The following is a 17887-nucleotide window of genomic DNA, read 5'->3' as shown; positions in this document are numbered from 1 at the left end:
AGCCATTTTTTCCCCCAAAATCTTACTAACTGAAGTTAATTTGAGCAGAACATGCAAACACCTGTCCTGACCTGTTTCTTTCTTTCTTTCGACTAATTCTTTCATTCTTTCTGACTAATCTTTATTTTTTCTAACAAATCCGTCTTTCTTACTAATCTTAAGGTTACAGGGGTTAAACACATGATTTATATGATCTGATTCACAGAATTGTACTTTTGTGTATTTCTTTAAAGTGAACATTATCTGTACTACTTTCTGAGGAGGGAATGTTTTATCAGTGTTTTAGTAGTCTGTCCTGATAATGGTGAGCTCAGGCCCTCTACAATCTTGGAGGACCCCAAGACGCCTTTCTACGACCTCCGAGGTCATTTGTGTACAGTAGAGTCTCTGTTCTGCGAACCCTGTGAGACTTTGACGCCTGGCTCTACTGATGTACGGAACTATTCTTCAGTAAATCTTTACTTATTTGATTGTACCTTACGACTCCTGGTGTTCTTTCATCATATCTGGCCCTGGGTCTTTAAGCTGTTATCCCCTAACACTAGAAAATGTTAAACCATGCTAGAACATTGTAAAACTTTTTCAAACTTTCTGGCTTGGCTTTTTCAAGCCAACTTAGTTTTTCAATTAACTTTACCATCTAGTTCAGAATTGTTGTTGATCATTCTGATTTCAGAACAACAAATAAAGCCTATTTTAAAAGTTACAGCTGTTTTATAAAACAAAGACAAAGTATTGAAATACTAATGTAACTTATATGATAGCAAAATATAATTTAAAATAAAGGTCATTCATGAGACAATGTTCTTTTTTCTTTTACACAGGACTTTAATAAGTTTAATGAATGTTTATGTACATTTAATAAATATACTATATGATTATAGGCAATCATTTATGTATACATTTCATTATTTAACAAACATGTACATTCCTAATTTATTTATACATGTACAAATTCATAATTTCAAGTGTAGCTTGATATTTGTTTTTTGTATCAAGTCTATGATCTTCGTTACTTGATTTATATTTGATAAATCTTTTTAAATCAAATACAAAATAATTAAAAATGTAAGTGTTTTATTTAAATAAGTTCTAAAATTATATATACATTTTTATAATAATTGATTTACCTTGCTAAAAGCGGCATCCACCTCCTACTTCCGGTTATTACCAGTGGCAGCTACTTCCTGCTGCCAGCTGCCGATTTCTCGCTGAACCCCTACATGATTGAGTTGTGCTTTTGGCTCGGCTCTTCAGTGCAGATTATGATGATGGTTTGAGTTGCGTAAGCAAATGGTCAAATGTCACTAATGATGTCACTATTAATGATCAACATTAACACAATGGCTCGGTCAAAAAGGTAACCATCTGAACCATCTGAGAAATCACCTTGTGTTGACAAAGAAATCTTGTTAAGAGAAGAGTTTAAATGCAAAGGGGAAAGGGACAGAGCCTATAGCAACTCGTATCAACATCAGACTGGCTTTTCAGAGATGGCAATAACTTTTACATTGTCAGTTATTTTAGGAGTTTTGACATCATTAGTGACATTTGACCATTTGCTTACGCAACTCAAACCATCATCATAATCTGCACTGAAGAGCCGAGCCAAAAGCACAACTCAATCATCAAAAATGCTACTCTGTAACTTGCAGTTTTGCACCTTAACCACTAGATGGACAAATCTTCTGTACTGATTTATTTTGTTACCATTGCTATTATAAATTCTTGACACAATGTGTAGCTAGTGTTGTTCTGACATTGAAAGTAATATATATAGATATGTGCCTACATTTTTGTTCCTTTTCCAGTTTATTAATCTTTTCTTCTCATTGAAAGTGTTTTTGGATGAAGTTGTGAATACAGTGCAATGAAGTACACCAGTCACTAAATTAGGGTGGAAAATTATCTATTTTACAAATATTTTCAGTGCAAAAAATATATATTTTTGGGCATAGCTAACATGAAATGCATTTCATGACCTCTCTAGGATTTAGTAATCATACCATTGGAGTCAAAGTTACTGTGTAACTCTGTCAAAATAATTTATTGTCATTCATGTTATGCGTTTTTGTCTGTTCTCATTTTGTCTCATTTTGCAGTCCATTAGCTCCTAGTACTTTTGAATCTTTTTTCAGATAGGGAAATGCCACAAGGTATAGTGCTATGATTGATGTAACTTGGGCCCTTTTGTCTTTGAACAACTAAATAGTTGACTTTTATCACACTGTAACTGCTGTACAGTATAATGTTACTAACTGTAGTTTTTCCAGCTTGCATAGTGAGCTGCTCAGCAGAAGCCCAAGGTTTTCAACTCCAGAGTCTCCTGGTTGATTTCCACTCAGGTCCAGTTCTCTCAGGTGTGATGGGTTTGATTTCAGAGCCGAAGTCAGTGCAGAACAACCTTCATCTGTCATTTCGCAGTATCTTAACCTATATTTGGAGAAATTAGACAAATAAACATTTCATTCTGTTTCATTCAAACATCAGTTTTATTTACCATAGGTTAAAGTAACTCACCTCAATCTCTCCAGTTTACAGTGCGAATCATTCAGCATGTCATTAAAATGCTTCAGTCTTGATTTTTTTAGTTTATTCCCACTGAGGTCCAGCTCTCTCAGGTGTGATGATTTTTTTAGAGCTGAAGTCAGGATGGCACACTGCTTCTCTTCAATACTGCATCCACACAGACTGAACACACAAGAGAAACAACAGTGACTCAGATCCATGATGGCCATCTGATTAAGGACTAGAGTAGGCAGATAGTCTATTGTTCCCATAGTAAACACAGTCAGACTAGTTCTGTATGCTGGAAACTGTTGTAGCAGCAGATGTGAATCTAATAATATTTTTTGCAGAACAACACACAATTTAGTACACTAAACGTTGAATCAAATTGAATCCAATTCTTTAAATTAAATGCAATTTCTAGACACCTAATATTAAGTGTGACGAATAGGGAAACAAAGTTTCCGTACAGGTGGAGTGCTACAGTATAAACAATAAAATTTAAGAAATGTTGTCCTAAAATAAATAACTAAACAGTGACCTTTAATCTCTCTGTAACTGCTGTACAGTATAATGATACTAACTGTAGTTTTTCCAGCTTGCATTGTGGATTTTGCATTAGAACATCAAGGTTTGCAAATCCGGAGTCTCCTAATTTATTCATACTCAGATCCAGCTCTTTCAGGTGTGATGGTCTTGAATTCAAAGCTGAAGTCAGAGCAGAACAACCTTCACCTGTCATTTCACAGCCTCTGAACCTATATTGGGAGAAAAAAAAAAGAGAGCAAGACAGAATATATTTTTTTTTATTCTGTAAATTCACATAATCTGTATAAACAAACAAAAAGTATAAATCTTTATTTCACTAAATTCTAAATACTACGGTGGATATATTTTCATAAATACTCAGGATCTCAGGAGAGTTTGAGTATACAGTTTTGAAGTGATTTTAAACATTTTGATTCTTGTATATGTATGTTACTCACTTCAATCTCTCCAGTTTACAGCGTACATCCTTCAGTGTTTCAGATACATGCTTCACTCCTTTGTTTTTTATTTTATTTCCACTGAGGTTCAGTTCTCTCAGGTGTGAAAGGTTTGAACACAGAGCTAAACTCAGGAAGACGCACTGTTTCTCTGTAATACTGCATCCACACAGACTGAAGGCAGAAAGAGAAAGGATGATGACTAAACTAATGTTTTAGAGGTTTTGGGTAGTTTGTCTAACACAAACGTTTTGCAGCGTGCACCCCTTTCAAACACCCCCCGCAACTTATTCTGGTTAAACACCACATTTTTAACTGCAATAACTAAACACAAATATTCACTGTAATATGCTGCTAAAATTAATTTAAACTGATTCCCAGGTCATTTTTTGCCTATGTAAAGGGCATTTTCCCCTAACCTTAATAAATGCATGTCATCTTTCATATCAAATTCTTACATTTAAAATATATATATATATAATAAGGCACTATAGGGCTGTTACCAATCAAATGAAATCAGTTTTAGCAAACATGATATTTTCACCTCAGAAGAAACAGAAGCAGCTGAAGTGGCATTTAGATGCATTTACACGGTGAATGCTAAAATGTACCATGAACGCATTTTCACTGCAAAATTACAACAGCATAAAAATGTTATGATATTGGTGTTTGAAATTATATAATATATATATATATATATACACACACACACACATATATATATACATACATACATACATACATATATATATATACATACATACATATATATACACATACATACATATATATACACATATATATATATATATATATATATATATATATATATATATATATATATATATATATATATATATACAGTTGAAACCAGATATTTACATACACTTCAGAAAAAAAAAAAAACTTTTTCTTTACTGTCAAACATTAAATCAGTAAACGTTTTCTGTTTTATATCAATAAATATGAACATATTTTTTGCATTTGTTAAAATGTCAGAATCGAGCGAGGGAGAATTTTATATATTTTATTTAATCACTTTCAAAGTCAGAAGTATACATACACTTCCTTAGTATTTGGTAGAATTGCCCCGAAACTGTTTTACTTGGCCAAACGTTTTGGGTATCCTTCCACAAGCTTTCTACAATAGTTTGCTGGAATTTTGGCCCACTCCTCTTGACAGAACTGGTGTAACTGGGTTAGGTTTGTAGGCCTTCTTGCTCGCACTCGCCTTTTCAGTGCCGCCCACAAATTTTCTATGGGATTGAGATCAGGGCTTTGTGATGGCCACTCCAATACCTTGACTTTGTTGTCCTTAAGCCACTTTGTAACTAATTTGGAGGTATGCTTGGGGTCATTGTCTATTTGGAAGACCCATTTGCACCCAAGCTTTAACTTCCTGGCTGATGTCTTCAGATGTTGCTTCAATATATCCACAAAATTTTCTTTTCTCATGATGCCATCTATTTTGTGAAATGCACCAGTCCCTTCTGCAGCAAAGCAGCCCCACAATATTATACTACCACCCCCATACTTCACAGTTGGGATGGTGTTCTGAGGCTTCAAAGCTTCGCCCTTTTTCCTCCAAATATACCGTTTATCATTATGGCCGAACAGTTCCATTTTTGTTTCGTCAGACCACAGGACATGTCTCCAGAAATTAAGATTTTTGTCCCCATGTGCAGTTGCAAACTGTAGTCTAGCTTTTTTATGGTAGTTTTGAAGTAATGGCTTTCTCCTCCCAGAGTAACCTTTCAGCTCATGGTGGTACAGGACTCGTTTTACTGTGGATAAGGACACTGTCTTACCAGTTTCAGCCAGCATCTTCACAAGGTCTTTTGCTGTTGTCCTGGGGTTGATTCGCACATTTCGCACCAAAAAACGTTCCTCTCTGAGACTCCGTCACCTTCCTGAGCGGTATGATGGTTGTACATTCCCATGTTTTTTATACTTGCATATTATTGTCTGAACGGATGAACGTGGGACCTTCAGGCATCTGGAAATTGCACCTAAGGATGAGCCACACTTGTGGAGGTCCACAATTCTTTTCCTGATGTCTTGGTTGATTTCTCTTGATTTTCCCATGATGTCAAAGAAAGAGGCTCTGTGTTTGAGGTGTGCCTTTATATGCATCCACAGGTGTGCCACCAATTAACTCAAATTGAATCAATTAACCTATCAGAAGCTTCTTAAGCTCAGAATGGAATCATCTGGAGTTTTCTTTTTGTTAAAGACACAATAAACTTAGTGTATGTATACTTCTGACTTTGATGAAAGTGATTGATGAACTACATTATTGCCACAGTATGTTTCTACTGTGTGGAGTATTTTATTGGTTTTGATTTCTCAACGAATTCTCGAGCCTCAACTGGCGCAACCTTGTTACAGTCAATACATCATTCATTATCAATTCCCGTTTACACCAATTGTAACAAAATCAGAATTATTCTTGCTGAAATTTAGGTATTTCTCCAATTACATGTTTTAATTTGCTGTTAAACTCCTAATATGAATGTCTGCATGACATGTAATTCAGTTTGCAAGAATGTTTAGCGTCTGTGGTATGACAATGATTGCTGCGAGACACTAGCAGAGTAAACAAGTCTTTTGAGAAAGTTGTGAGTGATGGTGCGGGTGCAGCCTCCGTGTTATCATATCCAGCTATTTTATACGGTTTCGGACTTGACTTTTCCACTTAATTTAACACTTTAGAAAGTTAATAAAGTACAAAGTTTCAGTTTAGGGTCAGCATACTGTAACAATAATATTAAAAGTAATATGTCAAATAAAATACTCACATCAGTGTGTTGAGTTGACAGTGTTTATCCTGCAGTAGAGCAGCGATCTGATTCACTCGTGTGTCTCCTAGTTCATGTTCACTCAGATTCAGTTCACTCAGGAGTAACGGGTTTTTACCCACAATTCCAGTCACATACTGACAGGCTTCCTCTGCATTAGGACTCCTCAAAAACCTGCAGAAGAGCAAAATGTCCATTGCCTTACAAAACATGTTAAGACCAAATTCATTATCGTTGCTAATGACAAGCTCTAGTTTATCTAACACGCTCTAATTTATCACTTTTACTGGTAACATTTTAAGTGGTCCTTGTTACACGTTAAATGCACTTACTATTATAATATAATATAATTATGCATAATTACATGCAAGTAACCCTAAACTAAACCCTAATCCTAAACATATAGTAAGTACATGTAGTTAATTAATATTACTCAGTACTTAAATGTATAATTACACTGTAACAAGGACACCTTGAAATAAAGTGAACATTTAAATACACAAAAATCAATTATTAACTTTTGACTTTGTCACACTGTTTCTTTTAAATGTATTGCAATTATATGCAAATGTCATGAGGAGCAGAAGATCTTGATTCCCTAGATCTTGATTTTCAGTACAAATACGGAGTTATGTTAACATTGTGATTGGTCTCAAGATCTTTCTAGAAACTGCACACTTGTGAAGACCTAGAGAATCATATACCTGCTGTAGAGTGACACGGTGTTAGGAATCTGGGCTTGAATAAACTACAATGCGTTCTTAAAAAAATTATACCACACTACTGAAAACTGGTACATATAGTAGCCCATAATGTCTACTTGACCTGTAGCCTTTACCACAGCTAAACTGTTCTGCCATTTGTCATCAATACCACAGCACCCCTAGTTGCAACAAATTTAGCAGCTTATTGTACTTCTGAAATAATATTTTGTGTGAATATTTAGCCTGCATGTCATTTATCCTGTATGTCATCACATCTCACCTCAGTTTCTTCAGTTGACAGTTTGGATCCTGTAGTAAATCATTGAGCTGCTTCACTCCTGATTGTCCAGGATCATTTCCTGTGAGATCCAGCTCGATCAGGTGTGAAGGGTTTGATCTCAGAGCTGAAGCCAGAGCTTTATAACCTTCTTCAGTGATACTGCAGTCTGAAAGTCTAGAGAAAAAAATATTTGTAATAATCAAAATGTATTGTATGATTAATATAATTAAAAATTAAATACATATAAAACATACATAATTAAAACACATTACTATAAAACAAATTGCATTACGAAAGAAAGTCAAGTTAAGTGTAATTAAAAACAATGGTTCACTGAACTCACCTGAGTTTCTGCAGTGTGCAGTTTGTATTTTCTAATCCGTTCTGGAGTTTCTTCACTCCTGAATCCTGCAGATTATTGTTGCTCATGTCAAGTTCTTTCAGACTGGAGTTTGATCTCAGGACTGTAGCGAGAGCTGAACAGCTTTCCTCTGTTAGACCACACTTACGCAGACTAAAATGATGAACAAGAGAGGGAGAATTTGCAAACACAATATAATTGATGCCACTATTCAGTCATTACTGAAAATTATTGTTCTTCAAGACTTCAAATGTGCAATCATTTAAACAAAACAATACTCACATCAGTGTGTTGAGTTTACAGTGTTTATCCTGCAGTAGAGCAGTGATCTGATTCAATCGTGTGTCTCCTAGTTCATGTAAACTCAGATTCAGCTCTCTCAGGAGTAACGGGTTTTTACCCACAATTCCAGTCACATACTGGCAGGCTTCCTCTGCAGCAGGATTTTGTAACAACCTGGAGACAGGAGAAGTACATTGATATTTTACAACTGTACACTGCAGAGCTGCCTTCTACGATAATGAAGATCATATTATGATATGATACAATTGGTAGGCTCTTTCACACCAAATGCACATGAAACAATCTAACAAAGTGCTGCTGAATGGTCTAGTCATGTACATTTGCTCATTGAGCAGATGGTTTTAGGATTACGAGACTTCATATACACATGTTGTGAAACAACTGAAAAGCACTGTTTTTTTTCTTTTTAGAAATCTGCCTTTGTGCTGTCTTTATATAAATGCTTAAAATTAAACTTTACCATAATCACGCTAAACTCAAATCATTTATTCAAATAAAATCATTCAACCAATTACTCTTAACAATGAATAGTTCTTACTTACTAAAAAGGTATTTACTAGTGCTGTCAAAGTTAACGCGTTAATGCGTTGCTTCTCTAATTTTACATGCAAGCATAGCCAAAATCACAGCACAATTATTGTCATTATCTTATGTGTATTTGATTTCATCAGAGAACGGCTCGATTATCAGGATTTTTATGCAGATTAACATATTGGAAGGGAGAGCTGGTTATGTAGCTTAATCTTAATGGGTCGCGTTTCAGTCACTATTTCATATTCATTCCGTTGTCTGACTGCAGAAACAGTAAAATATATCAATGAAAATCAAAACGATACTGCATCAAAATACAGTATGTGGGCACAGAGAGCGAGGCAAACAAATATAATAATACATAATAAATGTACATTTTGCATGTTCAGAAGCAGCGAGCTGCCCTGTCCTGCAAAAATGTAAACAGGTTTGTGTAAGTAAATTGCTCAGTGCAAAGAAAGAGAAGTAATGGGAACCTGGTATTTGTTTTTTCATGTGTCTAATAAACATGAACAAGTTCTTTGAAAAACATCTATGATCCTTGAAACATGTCTAGTCTTCATGCTCTATGTTGACTATGGTTTCAATAATAATAAACATACATTTGCATAAAGCATCCATATTTGTCCATGCACATGTTAATTAGAGTATTAAAAACTAATTTATGGTCCATTTAGAACAAATATAAATGTGTGATTAAGTTGTGATTAATTGCGAGTTAACTCATGCGATTAATCGTGATTAAATATTTTTAATCGATTGACAGCCCTAGTATTTACACAATGGGTGTGGTAAAATAATGTACATATAGTCATGTGAATGGTGCAGACAGAGATAAACAACAACAACAAAAAACACTTTTTTTAATTTAGCTAAAATCTTACTATTGCACTATATTATTTGAAGAATACTCACCTCATTTTCAGTTGACAATTTGCATTCTGTTGTATATCAAGGAGCTCCTTCACTCCCGATTGTCCAGGATCATTTCCTGTGAGATCCAGCTCTATCAGGTGTGAAGGGTTTAATCTCAGAGCTGAAGCCAGAGCTTTATATCCTTCTTCAGTTATACTGCAGTCTGAGAGTCTGAAAATAAAACAAAATAGGATTTTATATATATATATGCCTCAAAGTATTGGAACAGTAAGGCCAATTCCTTTATTTTTGCTGTAGACTGTAAATATTTGAGTTTGACATCAAACGATGAATATGAGATGAGAGATTATAATTTCATCTTTTATTTACAGGTATTTTCATCTGGATCTGTTACGCAACTTAGAAGATAGCACCTTTTGTTTGAACCCACCCATTTTTCATCTTACCAAAAGTATTGGAACATGTGAATGGCAGGTGTGTTTTGTTGCCCTGGTGTGTCCTATTAATGGATTATTCAAACAATAAATAGCACTGAATGTCTGTGCTCAGTTTCAGATCCGTGCAGACTGTGTTTATAGTTAGTTAGACGTGTAACCAACATGAAAACCAAAGAGGTGTTTATGGGTGAAAAACAAGCAATTTTGAAGCTGAGAGAAGATGAAAAATCAATCAAACCGTTGCACAAACACTGGCAATAGCAAGTACAACCATTTGGAATCTCCTGAGGAAGAAAGAAACCACTGGTATACTAAGTAACACACCTCAAACGGGTATATCAAGGAAAACATCTGCAGTTGATGACAGAAACATTGTGACAGCTGTAAAGAAAGACCCTAAAACAACTGTTAGTGACATCAGCAAAAACCTCCAGAGGGCAGGAGTGAAGGTATCACAATCTACTGTTCGCAGAAGACTTCATGATCAAAAGTACAGAGGCTACACCAGAAGATGCAAACCACTCATTAGCAAGAAGAATAGGAGACGAGCCTCAAAAATTCTGGGACAAGGTTTTATGAACTGATTTTATGGACCAAAGTGATGGAAAGGCTTAAGTTTGGAGAAAAAAGGATCTGCTCATGATCCCAAATATACAAGCTCATCTGAAACACACATGATGGAAGCAGTAAAATTAACTCAAAAGTCTACAGAAATATTTGTCTGACAATTTACAGAAAGATGCAACCAAACTGATTGGGAGATCCTTCATCATGCAGCAAGATAATGACCTAAAACAAAGCAGGATAATGCCAAAACAACAAAGGAGTTCATCAGCGTCAAGAAGTGGAAGGTTTTAGACTGGCCAAGTCAATCTCCACACTTAAACCCTGTAGAGTATGCATGTTACCTGCTAAAGAAGAGACTGAAGGGAGTAACCCCCCAAAACTGAAAGAGGCTGCAGTGAAAGCCGGGAAAAGCATCACAAAAGAAGAATGCAAAAGTTTGGTGATGTCAATGGGTCACAGGCTTGATGCAGTTATTGAAAGCAAAGGATTTGCAACTAAATAAATAAGTCTTTTTCACTGTAATCTATGTTAATTCTAATACTTTTGGTAACATGAAAAATGGGTGGGTTCAAACAAAAGGTGCTATCTTCTAAGTTGTGTATCAGATCCAGATGAAAATACCTGTAAATAAAAGATGAAATTATAATCTCTCATCTCATATTCATCTTTTGATGTCAAACCCAAATGTTTTCAGTCTACAGCAAAAATAAAGGAATTGGCCTTACTGTTCCAATACTTTTGGAGGGCACTGTATATTATAGGAAAGGACGTGACATGTAACCAATATTGTCCCATACACGGAACAGCAATGAGAAGTGAACAAACACACACACAGAGCAGCAGCTAAAGCAGCCAGTTAGGGGTTCGGTGCCTTGCTCAAGGGTCTCACCTCATTCGTGGTGCCCCACTGGTCTTTCACTCCCCCCTCCTACAATCCCTGCCGGTAGCGAGACTCGTACCCGAGACCTTTGGGTTACAAGTCTGATTCTCTAACATTAGACCACGACTACCTTGGAGCTGAACTTTGCAGGAAGGTATATATATCCAGGAACAGGATTGGGCACCCCTGTTCTAAATTGTTGATTGCTTTGCAATAACTGCACAATGACTTTCAATAACTGCAGTTCCAGGCAAGTTTTGACTGCATTATAGTTCCACATCACTTCATCAGATTACTTACTTACACAACAAGCTGCCAATAAGGCTTTTACAGTTATGTTACTGTAAAGGTACATGATATTCATCAGCAGTAAGGCAGTGTTATTATTTCTGAATTAAACCGACATTTTTACTATTAGAAATTTGAATATTTTTAAATATATTTCTATATTTTTAGTGTTTCACTACAACAAACACCTTGTCTACACTGGACGTGAGTGGCACAATGATTATAAAACCCATTTTAATCTAGCATAGGCAGAGCGTGTATAAGGTTGGGCAAGGCTTAAACTTTAAGTCAGAAACTAAATTATGCAGTAGACATTTTTTGTCTCCTTATTTTGAATTTTGGGAAATTTTTGTTAATTTGAGTGGCACCCAACACTCCTTTAATTTCCGACTTGGTTTGTGCATAAGTAAGATGCTTAACCATTAAATGCATACTTCAAGTCTTTAGAAACCCAGTACACCATTCACTACCTCTCCCTCCTTCAACTTTTTAAAGTTAGATATCAGCTTTCTTAGTATTCCTCAGTCAGACATTATAACAAAAAAAAAATTACATTTAAAAGAATGTCTGCTATGTGATACATTTTTTGTAAGAAGTATAAAGGGTTGCTAACGACCTGAGGTATGTAATAGTGTAAGTATATTTTTCCTGTGCAACAACAATTAAATGTCTGCTGAATCAGTAAGCGCAATTCACCTTTATTCCTCAAGGTGGCACTGTTTGATACAGAATGATGGTGTGATGTTTCACTCATACTTACCACAGGCATAAAACAAAAGAATATCATCAGCAAAACTTACATTTACATTTATGCATTTAGCAGACGCTTTTATCCAAAGTGACTTACATTGCATTCAAGTCACAGTTTTTACATTTTATCAGCTCTTGCTTAATGGCTTTACTGCAGAGCAATTACTGTACGCAATTAAATATAAATGTCACTGTCATTTGATGGCGGATGTGATGAATGAGCTGCCAGTGATCAAAATATTGATTTTGAAAATGTTGAAAATTATAGTTTTGAGAATATGGTTGAGATCACGAATTTGAGCCAGATGCTGAAGGTCAGTGACATGTCTGATGTATGTTTGTTGGAATAATGTAATTATGAACTATTGCTTTAATAGCTATTTTTTATTATTCCTGTGTTTAGAGATAACACTTTTGTAAGGTTAATCAAATACTTTGTGAATAAAAACCACTGTCTACAACAAAAACAATATTGTATTTTTCCATTTATCCACTTCTGGAAGTGAACAGATAAAAAAAAAAAAAAAAGTAATATTCCTGTGATTGCTGTGGTGTTGAGTGTAACTAATGGTGTAATGTACTCACTTGAGTATCTTCAGCTCACACACAGGATTCTTCAGTCCCTCACAGATCTCTTTGAGTCCTGAGTCCAGCAGACGGCTGTTGTTCAGGTTCATCTCTTTCAGGATGGTTTTGGAGGAGAGAACAGTAGCTAGAACTGAACAGCTTTTCTCTGTCAGCTCACAATTATTCAGCCTGAACACAAAAAACAGCATTATCTATTATCAGCACATATTCAACACACACCAGATCTTCATATCTGCTTGTATATGTGACTGACAGTCTTTTATATTGAATAAACAGAGAAGTTATAATATGTAAAATCACGTTTACTAGAGGTCAACTGATGTTTTGCCGATATCCACTAGAGGCGAATCACTGACACCTCATGCTATTTGTTTTGACGTGAGAATGCATGCTGCACAGAGCGGGACACTTCAGAGGATCATTTAACACTAGAACCGCCAGAGGTCGCTGTAAACCTAAATGCGCCAGCGGGTAAATTTTACCCACACACATAGCAACTGTTTTTATATGGCTAAAGAACATATTTCACTGTATTATGCCACATTATTCAAAAAGAAGTGTCTAGAGTCATGAAATAATTATGTCTAGTCGTCAACTATATTTTTACCCTGTTGTTTTATGTTCAAGACATTTTAATGCTGCAGCCTACACATCCATTATGGTCAGTAAGCTATAAAAAAAAGAAGCCTGCACTGACAACGAAAATTTGAAGGTAGTATATGTTTAGGTGGTGTAATATTATAATACAAAGTCATTAATCAATATTAGGATAACCCATGTTATTTAAATTACTAAAATAGCCAATAGACAATGAGCAATAATAATTCACCACACTGTATAGGATGATGCTATGACAAGTTCAAGCTCACAGCTTCACCTAGGCCCAATTATTAATTTGTTTAGTTATATCATTTATAATTTGAATAAGAGATCAACACCAATAAACTTCGGCTAATCAAAAAAAAAAAAAAAAAGTTTTATTCATTACATCATAGATCAGATTTTTCTTTTGTCTTCAGGAAATGGCCAGACTAGAATAAATAGCAACACAGTAGCGGACAATAAACAATATGGCAAGACAAAAAATAAATAATAAAACCAAAGTTTGACCAATTATGAGCAACGTTAGGCTAAAACATCTAAATATGATTACCCTAGGGTTTAACCGACTCAGGACGCATAACTTAACCATCAGACTCTCCATCACTCATGGCATTTAGTGTTTCTAATACCTAACTTCCATAAATCGCCTTCTTTTAGTCATTTTGACTTTATTTATGAAACTGATAACCGCTAAATCAGTGAGTGAAAGGCGTTGCCTAGAAATGCTATGTTAAAGCATAAGCGGCAAGAATATGACAACGCGAAAATACAGGCATTATATAGTGGGTAAATATGACCCGCGCAGCGCTTATAGGTATAAATGCTCCGTTTTTTTTATCTGGTTTTATCTAAATTTTTAACAACATTGGATTGTAAATCACATAATTTTAGTAAAAGTCAATGACTAGGAGACTTGAATGTTTTGCTGAAAATCTGTTATGTACATTTGAAACACAGCCACGGGTAAAATTTATTTTTAAAATTTTATTATTCTATTTTAATATTTATTCTAGTGTTAAAACAGACAATTAAATTACGACATTAGGGGTCTAACTTGGGAGCCCCAATCACTTCTGAGTTTAAGAAAACATGCCAATGAGAATTGGCTAGTGGAATTTACTTGCCAAGCCACTCCCTGTACAAACGGGTATGTAAGGCGACAACATGCTTCCACTTATTCAGGTTTTATGCTGAGGAGCTGAGACCAAGTCCCGACATTCAGCGAGCGGATCAGTGGCAAGGGGACATAACATCTCTGTTCCCTCCATCAGTGAGTGAGGGTTACGTATGTAACCAAGATGTTCTCTATCGGTCACTACAAGTTATGTCGTGATGACATTAGGGGTCTATGGAAAGCGTTACAACCACTGAATGCCGTTACAACCTGAGGCACTGTAAATGTTGACAAGCCGTGGAGTGTCAAGGCAAATGCTACTATGTCATACATTAATCAGCAGCGTAGCGCCGCTTGAAGTAGTACCGGTGTGTAGAACGCACCTACTCACTGTCTGGTTCACTGCCAATCAGTTCCCGAATACGATGCCATTGGATTAGAGTGCTGTCAATTTCACAGATCAAAAAGGAGAAGCGCGATTTCGCAGGCTGCAGAGGGCAGACCACCATTCTGTTCATTGTATATAATTATATTTATAGGCCTGTTGAAAAGCTGAAAATGTATGTTGAACGCTCCTTAGAGTTTGTGCTTATGTGTTGCCGCGATGCACCAGCACTGCTTAAATAGAAATCGTTATGTTACGTTTCTTCCTGTTGTTTCAAAGATTAAAGGCACAATCACTTTCCCAAGTAGTCTGCAGTAACGTGGTAAACGCTAAAATGTCGGGTTTTAATAATGTTAGCAATCTGATGCTTGGAATTTTAAGATGTAGAATAGTAAACACCTGTTTGTATTGAATAAACGTTTTTGCTTGCAGTCTTATATTTTTTTTATTTTTGTTTGCAATGTCCAAGAACAGCTCCACATTAAATTATTTTGTCTTTAATCAGATGATAATATGGCTATTAAATATACTATTTGTGTAATATTGATGATTAAGTTATTGATGATTAGGAGTTTTTTGGGGGGTTTTTTTTAGATAGAATTTTGGGTAAAAAAAATTAAAAGGGGACAAAGTAAGGCACAGCAGCAATACATTCAAGGTTTCTTCGAGAAGAAACCATGTCAAAGACAGGCAGATGCAGTACAGTGCATGTCAGAGCCAATTCACCAGGCAGGGGCAAGTAGGCCAGCAAATTAGCAGCCCTGAACCTGGCAGCATGCAGGTCAGAGCTGGCCAGAGAGGGCAAAATTTTCACTAGACACACACACGGTTTGAACAACGAAAGAAGTTGAGAACAAGTATTGTCTGTTCAGTGTCATCCCACTTGTGTTGAGGCACATGACTTTTCCCATGGGCCCCCCCTGTGCCACCCCATTAAAAAAAATCCTAGAATCGCCCCTGTGCTGGAGAAGGCCATGCTGCCGTTCTATCCACAAAAAAAAAAAAAAATTCTTAACAGAAGGAATTTCAACCTTCAAATATGTCAGATCTTTTTTTTTTTTTACAGCTTGGCAGATGGAAACATGCCTTCCAAGTGAGGAGGTCGCTAAGGAGTCCACATCCAACCCGTAGGGAGGTGACATGTGAAATGGTAACACTTTAAAATAAGATTCAATTTTAACATTAACTAAGGTTAATGAAATGTGTAGAAGTATTGTTCCTCGTTAGAGTTTGTTAATTTCAACATTTCAAGTATTGTTAATGATCAATGTATAATTAATATTTCACATTAATATTTTATTCCATTTTTAAAAATATGGTTCAGTACTGTTTGTTTATTTCTTTATTTTTGTAATAATGTTCAGCACTATTTTAATTTTCATTCTAAAAACTATCGGTTGATTAATCGGTTATCGGCCAATATGGTCCAACCTAGTTATCGGTACAGATAAAATCCACTATTGGTTGACCTCTAATGTAGACTCACTTGATTTTCTCCAGTTTGCTATGAGAGTCCATCAAAAGAGCAGAGAGCTTCTCCCCATCCAGATCTCCTAATTTATCCTCACTCAGATCCAGTTCTGTTAGTAATAATGGATTCATACCAAGAACTTCAGTGAGATACTTGTACGCTTCTTCTGCAGCAGGACTTTTCAAAAACCTAGAGGAAGCAGAATTATAGATTAAATATTCCATTCGTATGTCATTTGCAGCTCCAACCTGAATGAGTCACTAAACAGAGTAGTGTAATTTACTACAAACATCTGCATCAATGAATTAAACCAAAATGACATCTACAGCATATAATAAACATAAAACACACAAAATACAAAGAAATATACAATTGTCATGTATAAACAAATTCAAGACAGAATTTTTTTTTTTTCGTTTTCACTTATTGATTCGTCACACATAAACAGAACACAAAACAGAGTACATCTTTACTTGTAGCAGATAATCAAAATTAAAACAAGCCCAAAAATGATCCTAACAGTAATAAAATGAGAATCTATCTATCTATCTATCTATCTATCTATCTATATGATAAAAATAAAACATGATTTTTGAAAAAAAATGCTTTTGTAGTTTATCTGCTTTTGTAGATAAACACTTCATTTATTATATGTATGTGTGCGTGAGTGCGCGCGCGCGTGTATATATATATGTGTGTGTGCGTGAGTGATATGGTCATTTGCATAAACACATGCAGTCATAATCACATAAGTTATTCTCTAGTCAACATACCTATGCCAAAAACAATTATCTGTGAAAATATTACTGGAAATTCCATTATCAGTGTTATAAATTTAATTTTACCAGTGACCAGCCATTAATATATCAGCCACCAATATATCATTCACCTCTAGTCCAGTAACGCATTAATGTGTAGTGTGTGTGGTATCTAGTTAGTCACAGCTATGATAATTGCCCCCATTCTCATTAAGACCGTACATATTAAATAAAATAAATAAGGATAATTTCTCAATATTGCTTAAACATTGATGTTTTACATTGTCTTACAAATGAAATTTATCTGTGTTTCTGACATTTCTTTTTCTGTCATTAATTCCACACATTCCCACTCTGCCTACTTTCATAGAGCTGAGAACACTTCAGTGGCTTGTTTGAAAATAATTGTAAGCAATTATCACCTGATGGTCTTTAATTTACAGCATTTATCCTGTAGTAAATCACTGAGCTGCTTCACTCCTGATTGTCCAGGATCATTTCCTGTGAGATCCAGCTCTATCAGGTGTGAAGGGTTTGATCTCAGAGCTGAAGCCAGAGCTTTATAACCTTCTTCAGTGATACTGCAGTCTGAAAGTCTGTATAAGAAAGAACCTGTTAAGTACCGCATGATCAACACTAACTAAACAAACTACACATGTATAAAGTGATTTAAATAATAAGAAAAATAAATTAATCATT

General features: G+C 35.4%; 1 protein-coding gene across 1 annotated transcript in view; it reads right to left on the bottom strand.

Annotated features, from left to right (window-relative positions):
* LOC306874989 (uncharacterized protein) overlaps positions 1 to 17887 on the bottom strand; it is a 30356-nt gene that overhangs the window by 5588 nt on the left and 6881 nt on the right. Inside the window, exons 5-16 of the mRNA XM_079425337.1 lie at positions 17611 to 17784; positions 16446 to 16619; positions 12855 to 13025; positions 9387 to 9557; positions 7920 to 8093; positions 7620 to 7790; positions 7277 to 7450; positions 6293 to 6466; positions 3495 to 3668; positions 3093 to 3266; positions 2521 to 2691; positions 2260 to 2433 (exon numbers count right to left, since the gene is read on the bottom strand). Of these exons, the coding sequence (XP_079281463.1) occupies positions 2260 to 2433; positions 2521 to 2691; positions 3093 to 3266; positions 3495 to 3668; positions 6293 to 6466; positions 7277 to 7450; positions 7620 to 7790; positions 7920 to 8093; positions 9387 to 9557; positions 12855 to 13025; positions 16446 to 16619; positions 17611 to 17784 (2076 nt within the window). The remainder of the gene's footprint in view (positions 1 to 2259; positions 2434 to 2520; positions 2692 to 3092; positions 3267 to 3494; positions 3669 to 6292; positions 6467 to 7276; positions 7451 to 7619; positions 7791 to 7919; positions 8094 to 9386; positions 9558 to 12854; positions 13026 to 16445; positions 16620 to 17610; positions 17785 to 17887) is intronic.

This window comes from Barbus barbus (assembly GCF_936440315.1).
Source record: "Barbus barbus genome assembly, chromosome: 9".
Classification (NCBI taxonomy): domain Eukaryota; kingdom Metazoa; phylum Chordata; class Actinopteri; order Cypriniformes; family Cyprinidae; genus Barbus; species Barbus barbus.
Note: the sequence above shows the minus strand (reverse complement) of the source record. Positions and strands in the feature narration are given on the sequence as shown.